The sequence below is a fragment of the Phacochoerus africanus genome, chromosome 13, assembly GCF_016906955.1.
Source record: "Phacochoerus africanus isolate WHEZ1 chromosome 13, ROS_Pafr_v1, whole genome shotgun sequence".
Lineage (NCBI taxonomy): Eukaryota > Metazoa > Chordata > Mammalia > Artiodactyla > Suidae > Phacochoerus > Phacochoerus africanus.
In genome coordinates, this window is record NC_062556.1 from 6,746,426 (window position 1) to 6,762,764 (window position 16,339).

At 43.2% G+C, this 16,339-nt stretch overlaps 1 protein-coding gene across 2 annotated transcripts in view; it reads right to left on the reverse strand.

Moving 5' to 3' along the window:
• The window catches only part of UBL3 (ubiquitin like 3), a 101,649-nt gene that overhangs the window by 53,155 nt on the left and 32,155 nt on the right, over positions 1-16,339 (reverse strand). The window contains exon 1 of one of the 2 annotated variants that reach the window (XM_047756295.1): positions 11,659-11,788. The exons of the other annotated variant lie outside the window; for it this stretch is intronic. Coding sequence (XP_047612251.1) covers positions 11,659-11,685 — 27 coding nt within the window. The 5' untranslated portion in view covers positions 11,686-11,788. Of the gene's footprint in view, positions 1-11,658; positions 11,789-16,339 lie in introns of those variants that run through there. 2 annotated transcript variants of the gene reach the window in all.

A 16,339-nucleotide genomic window follows, 5' to 3' on the forward strand; every position in this document is an offset into this window, starting at 1 on the left:
AGCTGGATGACGCTGGACTCTGAAGGAAAACCACAGGAATTTGCGATTTTATTCTATGGGAATTTATTCTTCAGTGGAAAGCTGCTGAGGTTTTGTTTCTTTCAGAGGGAAAGATAACCCAATTTATGTCTCATAAAAATCACTCAGGCTATTTTTGCAAAATGTCTTACAGGGGAATGTGAATGGAAGCAGAAAATTAGTGCTAAGACTAAAGCCCCATCCAGGAGAGAGAGACGGTACTTGCAATAGGGTGGGAGCATGGAGATGATGAGAACTTGATGGGTTCCAGACAGAGTTCGAAATGGCGGGATTTGGGGGATGAGGGAAGGGAGAAATCAAATATGACTCCTAGATGTCTGACTCAGGCAAATGCTCGGCTAAGTAACACAGTAAAGTATTTGATTAATTTTAGCTATTCTTAGCTACCGTTAGGACTGAAGAGAAAGAAAAACTGGTGATCCTACATCCAAAATAGTAAAAACGAAAACAAAAAAGAAAGAAACTAAAGTACAAATAGGAAAGGCGACTGGGTCAAGCGATGAGGGAAGAGCAGTAGCAGACCACCTTTCCCACTGAAAACAACTATGAAAGTGAGATAAAACACCAAACAAACACACTGAGTTATCTGAAGGCTCAGAGAGAACAACCAAGAGAGCCAGGACATCAGGAACCTAGAGAAGGGGATGCAGAGAAAGAGGCCGTTTCCCCTTGAGATACCTGCCCATTACAGGGCACCCAGGCCAAGCAGACAGTAGTAGCCCTGAGCTTGTATCACTCTCACTGGGCTGGGAAGACAAAAACTGGAGTTCCGTACTACTAAGGTGGCCAGGGATTGAGGCTCCCAGCTAAAAAGGAACCACGAAAAACAAGCCCGTCATTCTGCTCAATTTTGGCCCTCAGGAATATGCTGAATCATAAACAACATGGACTGAAATGCAGGAAAACTCATCAAAAAGATGCTGCAAAGAGGCTAGAAAACTAAGCCAAGCTCTGATCAGCCTCACAATACTTAAAATTCAGGGCTTGCCAAGGAAGAGGAATCTTGGTAAATACTCCAGACTTTTAATAAACGAGCCTTCAGAAGGGCTATGCACTAGGAGGTTATTTGAATTTCCTGATTACCCTGAATCCAGGCTTACGTCTTTATCAATCACTGATGAATCAAAGCAATCAATGTTTTTCCAACTGCTTGCCAGAAAATACTAATAACATCTTTCTATCTGGAGAAAGCCAACCTCATTCAGATCCTCTACACGTTTTCTTTTTCTTTTCTTTTTGGCAACACTTGTGGTATTCGGAAACTTGGGGTTGAATCCACACCACAGCCATGACCCAAGCCGCAGAGGTGACAAGGCCAGATCTTTAAACCTACTGAGCCACAAGAGAACTCCAAGATCCCCTATAACTTTTCATCACAATGTTAACATTACAGAAACAGGCTCATGGGTGACATAAGTATTAGGGTTATCAAACAAACTTTACAACAGTGTTTATGTACTCAAGGAAATAGGCGAGAACGCTGTGAGAACTTGACTCTGTGTATCTTTAGAACTGAAAATACAAAAACTGAAATTAAGAACTCAATACTAGGTATAACCAGATACTGGACAGAGAAGATGTGATAAGTGAGCCTAAAGATAGTTCAACAACAATATACAAACAAATAAATACACAGAGGAAGAAAAAACAATAAAAAATTGTGACATGACTTAACATACATGTATCTGTAGTCCCAGAAGGAAATAATTGGACAGAAACAGTATTTTAAGAAACCCAACTTAAAAAATCCCCAAAATGAGAAAGACAGCAAGACACAGACTCAAGACACTCTACAAACCCATAAAGAATAAAAGTCATGCATGCATATGCACACAACAGTAAAACTGATAAAAACCAAAGACAAAGTTAAAAATCTCAAAAATAACCAAAGAAAAACACATTGATTTCAAAGGAAAAACAGTTAAGACCAAAGGCTGACTTAACAGAAACAGTGGGAGCCAGATTATAAAATAACTTGAAGATGCTGAGAGACCCTTTAAAAACGAAGGTTAATAAATACATTTCTAGGAGTTCCCGTCATGGCTCAGTTGAAACAAATGTGACTAGCCTCCATGAGGACACAGGTTCAATTCCTGGCCTCACTCAGTGGCTTATGGATCTGGCATTGCCGTGAGCTGTGGTGTAGGTCACAGACATAGCTCAGATTCCACACTGCTGTGGCCGTGGCGTAGGCTGGTGGCTACGCTCTGATTCGACCCCTAGACTGGAAACCTCTATAGGTTGTGGGTGCGGCCCTAAAAAGACGAAAAAAAAATTCCAGGTAAGCAAAACCAGAATTATTACTAGAAGACCTGTACTAAAAGCAATACTTAAGGGAGTTCCTTCGATAAAAGGAAAATTACCCTGAAGAAAATGCAGTAAAACAGGCAGAAATGCAGACTTCCAAAAAGGTCCATGTGGAGACCAACTTGAAACGAGTAAAGGTTATTTCAACAACATGAGTATGACTATTACCATAATCCCCGGAGGAAAATCCCAAAAGGCTCTACCAGTGAATTCTCCCAAATACATATGGACGAAATAAAATCAATCTTTATCACAAACCCTTCCAGAAAATTAAAACAAAACGAAACAAAACACAACATTTCCCAGGTGGGGGGAGGATGGAGTGGGACTTTGGGGTTAGTGGACACACACTATTCTATTTAGAATGGATAACACCAAGGTCCTACTGTACGGCACAGGGAACTAGATACACGGCCCCGGGATGAGCCAAAATGGAAAAGAATATTTTTTTTTTGCCTTTTTTTTTTGCTATTTCTTGGGCCACTCCCGTGGCATATGGAGGTTCCCAGGCATATAGAGGTTCCCAGGCCAGGGGTCGAATACGAGCTGTAGCCGCCGGCCTACACCACAGCCACAGCAACGCGGGATCCGAGTCACGTCTGCAATCTACACCACAGCTCACGACAACCCCGGATCCTTAACCCACTGAGCAACGGCAGGGACCGAACCCGCAACTTCATGGTTCCTAGTCATATTCATTAACCACTGCGCCACGACAGGAACTCCGGAAAAGAGTATTTTAAAAAGAATATGTGTGTGTAACTGAATCCCTTTGCTGCACAGCAGAAATTAACACAATATTATAAATCAACTATACTTCAATGAAAAATAAATTTAAAAAATCTCCCAGGTCATTTTATGAAATCAGCATAACCTTGATACCTAAATCTGCCAAAGAGTTTACAAGAAATTAAAAATTATTAGTCAAGGAGTTCCCATCATGGCTCAGTGGTAACTAATCCAACTAGTATCCATGCGGATTCGGCTTCAATCCCCTGCCTTGCTAAGTGGGTTAAGGATCCGGCGTTGCTGTGAGCTGTGGTGTAGGTCGCAGACGTGGCTTGGATCTGGCATTGCTGTGGCTGTGGTGTGGGTCGGCAGGTGCAGCTCTGATTCGACCCCTAGCCTGGGAACCTCCATATGCTGTGGGTACGGCCCCAAAAAGACAAAAAAAAAAATTACTAGTCAATCTTTTATGAACAAAAATGCAAACACTGTAAATGAAATGTATTGTAGCATATTAAGAAAATCATGCATAATAAAAAAAGGCCAGAAAGCCAAATAATTTAGGTACAGCTATCAAAATCAGTTCAAAATTATAACACAGTTCTACACTTATTTGTATGGATAGCAGTTAATAATATGTAACTAAATGAAAAAAGCAGGATATATAAAAGCAGGAATATTTCTACGGCAAAAACAGTAATTTTACATGAAAGTAAATACAATTAAACATAAGAGAACACTGTTTCTAGACACAATGAATTGCCATCTTAATTTATGTTCATAAACAAAAGATACATCTAACTTGACAACTTTCTTCAACAGAAAGAACACTTTCTTCTCAAAATCCAGTCATAGAAAATTGCCCAGGTATATATTATATTTAGACCATACAAAAAAATGCTACTACATCTGAATCAATCAACAGAGAATCTGCACCATACATACGCGGTTAGTTTGAAGACAAAACCAAAATACCCTGAAAGCATTAAATCAATGTATGTGTTACATACATAAAGCAGTAATAGTTTCTGCATTCAAAGCAGTAAAAAATTCTATTGTACAATATACATACCAAAGGACTCAAAGGTCCAATAAACTTAGAGAAAACTCCCTTTAATTTTAGCAATTAATGAGAAAATCCATCTGCATTAAAATCATTCAAACCCAGGGAGTTCCCGTCGTGGCGCAGTGGTTAACGAATCCAACTAAGAACCATGAAGTTGCGGGTTCGGTCCATGCCCTTGCTCAGTGGGTTAACGATCCAGCGTCGCCATGAGCTGTGGTGTGGGTTGCAGACGCGACTCGGATCCCGCGTTGCTGTGGCTGTGGTGTAGGCCGGTGGCTACAGCTCCGATTCGACCCCTGGCCTGGGAACCTCTATGCCTAGCCTAGCTCTCCATTTTCCAGCTAAGTGACTTCAAACAAGTTCCTTAGCCTCTCTGAACCCAGGCTGTGAGAAAGTGAAACTCAGCTCTGCTGACCGTCACTTGGCGATGTCTCTCAAAGACAGAGACGAAGAGGGACTAACTAAGCCTTCTCCCAGGGCCACATCACAGCTCCAAAGGGACTAACCATCTCCTCAGCCCCGTCCTCTCCCCTGCCTCCTAAACCAAGACAGCTGAGTGATCCAGTTACTAACCCACGTCCACTCCAGGGCCCGAGTCTCCACCGCCTCCGCTCTCTCCTGAGACTCATGCGACGCAGCCCAATCCCCACCCAACCCTTCTCCAATCCCTCTTACCGAGACTGCGCGGCTGCTCAGGCAGGAGCATCCTTGCTGCAAGTCCATCGACCAGACTTGGTTCACTACAGATGTATTCCTGCGGCCTTCACCTGGTAGGCAATAGCAGCTTCTCTGCCAATATACCAGCCTATTTACCCAGGGTCACGGTGAGGCGTAAACTAAATGTCATCCTCTAAAATGCCAAGCATCTGGCTGGTAAAGAGCCAGTACACAACAAACATTAGCATCTTTCCCCTACGAGCTCAAAATAAAGCTACGCATGTAATTTTATTTTTTAATCATCTACCCAGTTCATCACTGTCAAGGCTCTACCTCTCTGCAAAACACAACTAGGAGCTAGAACATAAGCCCCTCAAGTAAACAGAACTCTAAGCAACCAAAACAGAGATGATCAAGTCCATGAAATAAAGACCAGTCACTTTACCCGAAGAACTCCTGAAAATCCTACTTAGACACCATTTCCTCATTTTTAACATACTTTATCCCAATAAACTTTGAAAACCTGGTTACGACACCCACAGCAAATTAGAATCTGCAATGTAAAGAGTTAGAAAGGGACAGGTGGGCATACTGAGCACAAAAAATACAACTGTTCAACGAGACAGATATTAAAAACTATAAATATCAATATAACTTAAAACGCTCAGGAATCTGAAGTCATCTTACACACAGCTTCTACAATTTTTTGACTGAACATCCCATTATAACGTACTTCAGCACGTACCTCCATATGTGTATATTCATTTATAAATCACATTTTTATGTATATTATAAAACATACACTAAAATAGAATTTAAAATTTTAAATATTTTTAATTTTCATTTTTAACTATTTTAAATATTAACTTGTTTTAATCTTGCAATCATTAAAACTACTATTACTGTTACAATGGTAAGTGAGAGCAGTTTTATTGAAGATGCTTCTTTATTTTTTAAAATCTTGGTGTCCCAGTTTGCAAAGTTCAATGTATTTTGACACTTGGTTTTAAGAGCTGTCACAAGTCATAACTGGAAAACCCAGCTCATGAAGATGCGCAGATCCACAGAAAAGACTACGTCACTGACGGGTTTAAAGATCGTGTCACTTTTCTCTTCAATTACCAAATACGCACAAGTTTTTGGTAAAAGTGAGTTACCTGACGTCAGTGTTATTACACTTTTATTTTACCTGGTATCAGCTATTACTAAGGAAAATGTGCTGCTTTTCATTTCTATTAAATGGGTTTCTATTAAATGGGTCTTAAGTCCAATGAAATTTGCTGTGAGGAATATTCTTCAATGGACTGAAAAAATCGAAACAGGTTTTCAAAATCTGTATGTTTTCTCTCCACAACATTTCTTCTGAAAAGCAGGTTATTTTTTCCACTTATTAGTCAGGTGTCAATTGCCCTAAAAAGACAACTTGCTGTTTGTTTTCTCAAAAATATCTGCTAGGAAGCATGTTATTGACAGCTTCTTGTCATCATGGAAACGATCGGCCTCTAGAATACTCATCTTTTTCAAATGGGTAACTCAGCTTTGAGTTCTCCAACTCTCTTAAGTACTTTCATGGTGAACTTCTGCTCCTCATTTTCATATAAAGTATCACAGATTCTCTTAAAAAGTATTTTTAAGGGTAACTCTATACTGTAACAGAAAAACTGCACGAACTTTGAGAAACTCATGGTGCTGCTGCAGGCCTCTACATTACAAAATTCCCAGACCTTCCCTCAGCAAACAGTGCTCATCTGAACGTGGACCTTTCAGAAAAGCCTGGAGGCTTTTTCAGAGCCAATCCATACGTTAACACAAAAGCAAAATTCTTCCCCCTTCGTGGAGCACAAAATCAACAACTAGATATTCTAATATTTTTATTCTCACATCTCAACTGACTTGCCTCATCTCACTTTGTAAATTACTGAACTAGCAGTAAAGGTGCCTAGAGCTTCACAATCTGTTTCAGATGCTGAGGGTAGGACAGTTACAGTTGACAGAATAATGATACTATACTACACAGTGAAATACTCCATGAGCTTCACCAAACTCAATCAGTAATATTCAAATGATGGCTCTAAGGCACCAAAATTCAGTTACATTATGCAGAGCATATTACACATAAGCAAACAGGACAGGAATCCAAAAGAGAATGGGATATTTCCAAAAACAACCTTCATTTATTCACAAAACTTACTGATTCAGAATAATTTACTACCCAGGGTTTCCAGGTACCATGAATTCTACCAGTCATTTTCAGTTTTTCCCCTGAATGAGAAGACTTCTTAAAGAGCATATTTAAGAAATATATGCTTCAGTCTCCTAAAATGTATTTACTATTCCATGTTATGAAAAGTAATAGAGCCATCAGCTCTTTACCCATAATTTAAAGTAACTTCAAGCCTTAATACTAAAAATATATTTTTCATATCCGAAGTAGTAACAGAGCAAATATCACAGACTTCACATCTAACGTCATCATGATCAGCAGTAGTGAGCAGGATGGGACTTCCGCCTTTCCCACACATAACAGAGAGCAAGGCTTCGAGAGTCAAGCACATCACCCGACAGGTTTTAAATGTCTGTTTTACAAACTATGGAAGAGATAATAAATATAAGAAACGTATTCATGTAAATTTGACATCATATGAGAATCTGAACTACACCAACAGAAAATGGCTCACAGGAAGGAAAGATCACTGCGGACAAGAAGGAACTAGAATCAGCAGAGGGACAAGAGCCGGAGGAGCAGGATTCAGAGCTGGAGGGGAAAAGGCACGCAAAGCTGAGGGAAATCATGTCATCTGTTTTCTCAACAAAAATGTCTAATTCAGAACACCAAATTTAAGGCACTGTCAAGTACAACAATTTAGAGAGACATTCCATTAGAGATATATTATTTACTAAGCTGTTCATCAAATCACCTCGTGTGTGTGTGTGTGTGTGTGTGTGTGTGTGTGTGTGTGTGTGTCTATGTATAAATGGTACTTATCTACTGTTTAGCTTCATAAAACCTCCCAACCTTTACTTGGAATAAAGGCTCCCGCAAGAGAAAGAAAAATGAAAAGGAGCTCGAAGTGAAGACAAAATTGGGGGCATCAGATCTTAATATACTCTCTCCAAAGTTCAAGTTAAAATTTCTTCTGTCCTCCAGACCTTTTTCTGGTAAGGCATTTTCCTCTGGTATACCCCGTGTCTGTTGTTTTACTTTAACTTGGAAAAGTGATAAAACTTCACTTTGAAAAGAAATTCATTTTCATAACTTCCTGTCCACTAGAGGGCTCCAATATTTCTTTCACTCGTGGAAGAGCCAAGACATTACAATAAAAATATTTACTAAGCACTAGAAAATATCAAATTACCATTAACTCATTTAACACCAGACTAAAAATGGTTACATCTGCTTCAACTTCTATGTTAACAGTATGAAAAAGATACAGGGTTTTTCTTGAAATATTTTATCATGTAAAATGTTTCAAATACCAAAACTGCTTTGCCATTATTCTTACACAAATTGTCAATTTCTCTACCTCGGATAGGGGTTTCAATTTTATAGATATCATAAAGTATAATTTCTCCAATGCTCTCTAAATAGGAGCTCAAATGTTTTCTACAATCATTTTATAAATGCAATAATTTACTTCTTGATAACCTTCCCAGTTCAGAAAACAAAATTACCACCTTATCTACCCAGCCTTAGGCCTTATTACTACAGAAAGGATAAACATTTCCTTTCAGAAAACCTAAGTCATTAACATAATTCATGCTACAATTATAAGCGATGAATACCGCCCCATCGTGAACTGTGATTTGGGCTGAGGGAAAAAAATGAATTATTTAAACACAATGTATTACAATGATATTCTGTTCAGATATTTTCATATTTTTCTCACAAATAAATTATTACAGTAGAATATTAGTATATCTCTTAGTTCACTCAATCCTCTCAGTAAAGGAAAAGCCAATATTTTAAGTAAATACATTTATATTACTTATAGGACTCTTCACAGAATACTAATTGAAAAAGTATTAACCGCAAATTTTTTTGTAAAGAATATGGAAAAATCATTCACTAGAGGTGCCACTCCCACTCCCTACACAAACCAGCCTTGCTAAATTTGACTAAAAGTAAGAGAGACCCCTTATGGTAAACATAAACATTTACTGAGTGTTAAAAAATAAATTCTAAATGTGAATTTTATTCACAAAAAAAAGTGATGTTAAAAAATCGATTTTAAAGTGAGTCACAATAACTGTCATAAGACTTGACGGAACACATCAATTGATTTAGCAATTATTATAGCTCGAGAATGAATTACCTCCAATGAAAACATGACCAGGGTTATAACTTCACTGCCCCACCTCATCTCCCAAGTAAGATTTTCCTATAAAACTGACAGGCACCATAAACATGTGAGAGAGCATAATATTTGTTTTCTAAACAACATGTACAACTGTCACCACTGAGAAACCTGAAAATTTTACTGCACCCAGCAAAAATCTATGTATTCACACTTGCAAGACTGTATCCTGATCAATTCAGAGTTATGCTTCAAGGGAAATGCCAGCCTGTGGAAAGAGGTGGAGGTGGCAAGGCTGACGCTTTTCAAGAGTGGTAAAATTTTTTTCACTTTAAGTCATGAATGTAAATGCAGATTGTCAGTTAATTGATAATGAAGGGTTTAACAAATTTGAAGCATTTAATTGACAACTTCTAACCCACATATATCTTCTTAAATTTCAAAAAGTTGAGCATTCCAGGTACATACCAAATGAAGGCACGTCTTAAGCAAAATGCAACAGCAACAGCATTTTTGTAGTAGCAAACAGCAACAGCATTTTTGTAGTAGCAAACGAAGGTTTTAAAGGCTTTAACACTGGAAAAGACCCTCAAGTCTTCCAACAAGTTGGGCGGGTAGAAAACGAAGACATAGAAAATACTCAGAACCATCGATTCTGAGCTGTGCCTTAGACACCCTCAGAGCATCACCAGGGCATTATACGTTTATTACATAATACTGCTTTGCCCTTGCATATCACCTTTCATCAAGGGATCTCAAAGCACCACAGAATCATCAAGGCCTTCAAATACAGTTTAAAACATTAATAGTTCATATCTTATAACTGCAGCTATTAATAAAACCGTGTCGCTACTTCCTGGTCCCCCGATCCCACATTAGCTGCTCAACCTTCTCTCTGACTTGAAACAGTATTCCCCAAATCATCTCAATTTGTGACTGATGCTACGCACCTCCTAGCTTTTCTTCATCGCTGGGCCTAAAGGAAAGCAGTGGCACTGTTTAAGGACACCAATCTATTTCGCTACAACTTCTGTGACAGATAAAAAGTACTTGGGGTGATCCGATCTTACAGTGTGCATGGTGACATAAAATGGAGGCTTTCGAGAAAGAGCAAATCTTTGCTGGAGGTGATGCGCCCACAGAGCCATCATCAAACCGGGGAAGAGCATTTTCCAGCTCCGGCCAGAGACCTCCCCAGGCAACCGGGACAGTGAGGGGCAGGAAACCAAGTCCAGCTCTCCTCAAGCGGGCAGGAGACTATTCGGAGTGTGCTACCGGGAAGGAAGGGAAAACTCTAAGGGCGAAGCTCGAATTTTAACACTCGACTTGGGAAGGAGAGTTAAGGTGGCCGGGTGGCCACCCCAGAGACGGAACACTGTGGTTGCTTTGCATTTAAATAGCGCATTAAAAGGGAAATCAAACGCAAGCACAATGTCTTTAAACCAAGGTCAAAATGTGCCATTTAGAACCTTTTAATTTTTTTTTAATCTTACAGCCTGTAAATGAGGTTCAGTCCTTCGAAACATTTGACATTTTAAAATTTAGTCATCGGCAAAATTCAATTTTGTTTTTTCGCTGAAATACGAAAACACTCAAACGTTAAGTTAATGTAAGCGAGTACAACTATGTTAACTTTAATTCCTCCATAAACAAAACCATTCATCTTCCCATTAAGTGCATTAGGTTTGCCCCTAGGACGGCACAGGGTAATGTAACACTCCCACGAACCCACCTCCCAGCACTGTAAACCCACACGGTTCCTGTTAGTCGACAGTCTCCTAAGCTCAGCCTTTCTAAGCAAAAAGAAACGCGTCAATCAACAAGAGTACTTTTTGTTTCCAGTTCTCAACAGTGCAGGACCAACCCTCAATCAATAATGTGTTTTACTAGCTTTTAAAAGTCCAATGATGTAATACTACTAAATACTCGGTGCTAAGAGTCCTGGCACATTCATTACAAGTGGCAAAATCGAGTCAGCCTAGATGTGCGACAATTCCCAAACGTGTTAATATTTCTGCCTGCCATCCTTGTTCACCCAGACGTTTCAGAAAGCTCACAGCAAATCCTAATCGAGTTTTCCCTCGACCGGATACTGCGGCTGTGCTCTTGGAAATATCAAGCTAGTACCCACTGCATTAACCACCCGTGTCACCGAGCCAAGATTCCCGTTTTCCTGGCCACCTCGGTATCTGTAGGGACATCCGTCCTCAGCGCTGCCCACGGCCACTGACGTTTTCAGAAGCTTTAAGACACCAGTGCTCAGAGGCTGCTAGCAAAGAGGAAGAGCTTTTCGCCACTTCGAGCCACCTTGCTACATTTTCCCAACTTCTCCATCGTCTTTAATCATGTAGAAAACACAACCCGACGAGAAAAACCGTATTAGAAGCAGTACTTTCCACACGAGGGCCAGCAGAACCCCCAACTTCGCCAAAGCCACGTCCCCGCACCGCGGCTTTTCAACCGTCCCCCGCCAGCAACCTTCACCCCACGCCTGCAGCCTTTCCGATTAAAAAAGATTGGAAACCACAAATAAATCAAAGGGTGTCCTAACTCTTATCCTTCACTTACCATATCCGCCGGGACATTACTGGACATCTTGCCGTTTGAGATAGACCCAGATACTGGCGAAGAAAAAAAAAAAAAAATCAAAAAAGACGAACCAAAAAGAGAAGTCTTCGGGCTACGGAAATCAACCTTCAGGATCCTGAACGGTTCGAGCTGTGCTTTCCAAAAAAAAAAAATAAGTTCTCTCGAAGCCCAAGTGCCGGCCTGGCCGAGGTTCCGAGCGAAGAGGAACAATCGCCGGGAGCCGTGCGGCCGGAGCGGGAGGGAACTCTCGGGGTGGCAGCGGCAGCCCCGCCGTCGTCGTCGTCAGCAGCAGCAGCAGCCGCAGCAACAGAAGCCGCCCCAGGACCGGCCGCGCCAGGTGGACCGAGCCGAGTGACACACGGACATGGAGCGGGGTGGGAGGGGGTTAAGTCGCCTTCCTCCTCTCCCAGCCCGGCAGTGATTCACACTTGCTCCCGACTCAAGTCCTCATTAAGCAGGAGGCGAATGCCCCGGCGCCGAGGTACACAGATAACTATGTGGCTACACATGGACGCGTCCCCCGGCGGGCGGCGCGGGGAAACAGCTCAGCTCGCGCGGCCGGGGCTGCGAGCCGGGCCGCGGAAACCCGCGCTCAAGGGCATTTAACTCGTTGGGAGCCGAAGCGCAAGCCCGGGCCGGGGAGCCGAGCGGCGAACCGGGGGCGCGGGGAGATGAGGCGGGCTGGAGACCCCACGGCCCGTCGGGGCTCAGGCCGCGGGCGCCTCCGGGCAGCCGCGGGGCTCGGGGCGCATCGCCTCCGGCTTCTCGGCGCTCCTCTGCCGCCTCCGCCTCCCCCGTCTCCGCCTTCCCCTCCCCTCCCCGGCCTCGCGAGCTCCCCGCGACGCCGACTTCGGCTGGTCCCCGGAAGAGGCCGGGTCCTTCCTCTCAGCCCGGGAAGGGTTTCCTCTCAGAGCTCTGTCTCTCCGCCTCCTCCTCCACTTCTCAGTCCCCAGCGCCGCAGCCGCCCCCAGTCATCGGCCCTCAAGCCAACATGGCGTCGGCGGCGGCGGCGGCGGCTGCCCGAGCGCGAGTCTGCGACTCGGAGAAAGCACGGGCCCCCTTCGCGGCAGCCGCCCCCGCCCTGGCCCTCACGCTCCCTCTCCCCCTCCCGCTCCGCGGACACTAAGTGCGTCACCACCAAGACCACCCTCGAGCATCACGGGAAGTGTAGTCTACGCGCTGAGGCCCCCGAACGCCTCCTCGCGGGACTCCGAAGCCACGCCCCTCTTAGCAACAGTTGCTAGGAGAGGAAAGCTCGCTTTAGCCGAGCGGCTGCGCACGAGCTAGGTGATACCTGCTACCGGGAGTGCTGTGATCCTGCAAATTATTGGGGGAAAATCACTCTGCACAGAGAAATTCCTTCATGCACAATACACATGCAGAGTTAAAATATGGTTTACCTCCAAGCGGAATCATTCATTTTAACGACAGCACGCTCTCCACATCCTGCAATCTCAAAGCATTCTGTATAGTGATTTCATCTTGGTCTCTCCTCAGCCAGACATTTGGAAGATCAGAAGCAATCATTGATTTCCAATAAGGTCATAGAAGTTCAACAACAGTAAGGATATCATTAAGCAGGGAGAATGTTTGAACACTGTTTCTTGAAGACCCAGGGCCATAAAGCTACAATCTAGTTAATTGAAATTACCAAAAACTGTATTAGATACAACAATATATGAACCCAAAACTGTATTACAAACAGTAGTTTCTAATCTCTATCAGGAAATAGCTACTACGAACCACATGGGGCTTACCAGGCTAGCCCTGAAATGCTATTTCAACTCAAAATGTAATTGAAAACGTCTACACCTGGCCATGGTTAGCAAACAGCACAAAATAATACCATTTGTGAGAGAGCTAGATGAAGACAAGATCTACCCCAGATTTAGGAACAGAACGCAGAGACCACAAATGTCTATCTGACTCTCCACTAACATCTCTCAGTGCTCTGAGTATTTTAGGCAGGGCTGCCTCAACAAGACACCTGTATAAAAATGCCAATGGATTTAGAGTCTGAAAGCCTCCTCTCTAACCGACAGCTCTGTGATTTCACCTGTCAAACAGCCTTGCCTACCTTCCAGGGGTAAAGTAGGGGCAATTGCGAGGATGAGTTCATGCATGGAAAATAAATCACTTGGTAAATAATAATGCATCATCTGATGTGACACTTTACTACTGATTTATTCCGCAAACATGCCAGACACTCTGCTAGGCACTGGGAGTTTAAAAATGAGTAACCCAGGCGCTGTCCTCCATTGTCTAGGAGCCTCTGTCATTCCCCACAGCAGTCGCTCCAGTCAGGTGTGTCTCATCAGGATGGCAACTCACAGGATGTGTCGTGTACCTGCCTCTTGAATAGTCTGGCTGGAGAAATCCCAAGCACTTCTTGGGGCCTACATCATCCTGCGGCACGTTAGGGTGGTAACCACGGAGGAAGAGGGTAGATCGAATCCCCAAGAGACCAAAAGACAGAAGAAAAGAGGCCCAAAGCAGCCCCAATTAGCTTCAGGACTTGGTCTAGATATGTCTGAGTCTGTAACTGTATCATTTTCCTTGGCCCCATTCTCCATGTTTGGCCATCACAGAGCCTTCTTTACCGGCCCTCCAGGAAATAGGGCAGCTGGAGATGCTTCCACTGATGGATGAGTTCAGAAGGAACTTTGGAACATGTTTTGAAGGCTCTTGCTCACAGACATAGTCCTCCACCCCACTCCAAACCCCACCTCTCACCCAGCTGCTGCCCGGGCCAAGGCTCTGCTGGGCCTAAATGTAGACAAGCAAGAAGCAGAAGATGGCAGGACTTCTTGAAGCGTCAGCTCACTTCCTCTGCTGCTTCCTGGCAATCATGCGACCACGAGAGAGGTAACGACTACGACCTGCGGCCCAAGACCTTGGCGTTTCTGACACATGACGTTGCTGTTTGCTGCCAGTCAGCCTTGCCCCCACAACCCAAGGCAGCATCTTTCAAAAGGCAGGACACTGCACCTAAGCTGTACTTCCAGTGGCTCTTCTAAGAGGCTGAGACATCATCCTCCATAAACTCAATCTAACTCTTCCCTCGCACAATTAACCACCAGGGAGCGTTGCTGAAGACAGGTACAGATTTTTCCACTCTGCTGCTTCTCTTTGCTCTCTAGCTCCTGACTCAGGTGGCTGAGATGGGAGACTTCAGAGAGCCCCGTCCACCGTGGAAAAGGATAACATCTTGACACCTTTCATCTACTGTCAGCATCCGTTGGAAGAAAGCGAGTTCCATGGCATGTTCGTATTAGGAAAAATAACTCCACAGGAAATCAAAAGGCCTGGCTCTGTCGGGGAATTTGCTGAGTGCACTTCGCCAAGGTACTTTGCTTTGCTGAGCCTCAATTTCTTCATCTGAGAAGGGTGGACTAAAATCTCTAAGGCCCCTTCTGAGAGGCTATGAAGTGAAGTCCCAGAACAACACATGACCTGTTAAAAATATCTCCCCCAAGTGACTGCTCATGGGTATGAGGGGGTTTTTTTTTAGGGGGAGAGGGGTGTGGGGTGCGATGGAAATGTTCTAAAGTGAGACTATGGCATGGCTATACAACTCTAAATATACCAAAAACTACTGAATTGTATACTTTAAAGGGGGGGGGGACTTACGCTCCTCTTTTTAAGATTATAGTTACATTTACATAATATAAAATTTACCGTCTGAACCTTTTGGGGGGTGCACAATTCAGCGGCATTACGTACGTTCATTTTTTTGTACTACCCTCACCACCATCCATCCACAGAATCTTTCATCTTGCAAAACTGAAACGCCAAACCCAGTTAACAACTTCCAGTTCTCCTTTCCCACAGCCCCTGGCAACTGCCACAATACTTTCTGTGTCCATTAACTTGGCTCCTCTAGGTGACGTATGTAAGCAGAACCACAGAGTCCTTGTCCTTCTGCGACTGGTTTATGTCACGGAACACAGTGTCTTCAAGGTTCAGCCATGTTGCAGCAGGTGTCAGAATTTCCTTCCCCTTTAAGACTAAATAAACATTCCCTTGTAGGTATGTACGTATTACATTGTGTCTCTCCGTTCACCCATCAGTGGACACTTGGATTACTTCCCCCTTTTGGCTATTTCAAGGTGGCAGAATTTTATGAAATGTAAACTGCATCGCAATGAGGCTGTTAAAAATATACGTCCCCCATCTGCCATGTAAGGGGTCTGAAATGCTTCCTGTCTTAGGACCATTCCTTTAGGGTCTTAAATTCAGAAACTCATGAATTTAAACTAGACAGAGGCATTATTTTCTAGGAGACCAGTAACCTTTAATCAGATATTCCTTTGCCTAATGATCTCATTATTCCATTCGTTGCCATTTATTAAAGATCCAGGAGTAGGAAAATGCCACAGGAGGCAGAGAAAGGTCTGCAACGTTGAGGGGGAGGGATGGGGGGGTGGGGATGGGGGTTAAGGGGCGTGGCCACACCCCGCACTGCAGGCAAAGCCAAGTAGGAACTTTGAAAAGCATCTTTTCCACCTCCATCCAGTTTTACCCAAGGCTGGCCTGGTCCTCTTTGGTCCCAGAGTCACTTCAAGGTTTTACTTTGTAAAATTATACCACATTTCTTTCCCATGAGAAAATCTATATGAATCCCCCTAACACCCATGCAAGGAGCCCCGTCGAAGAAGGG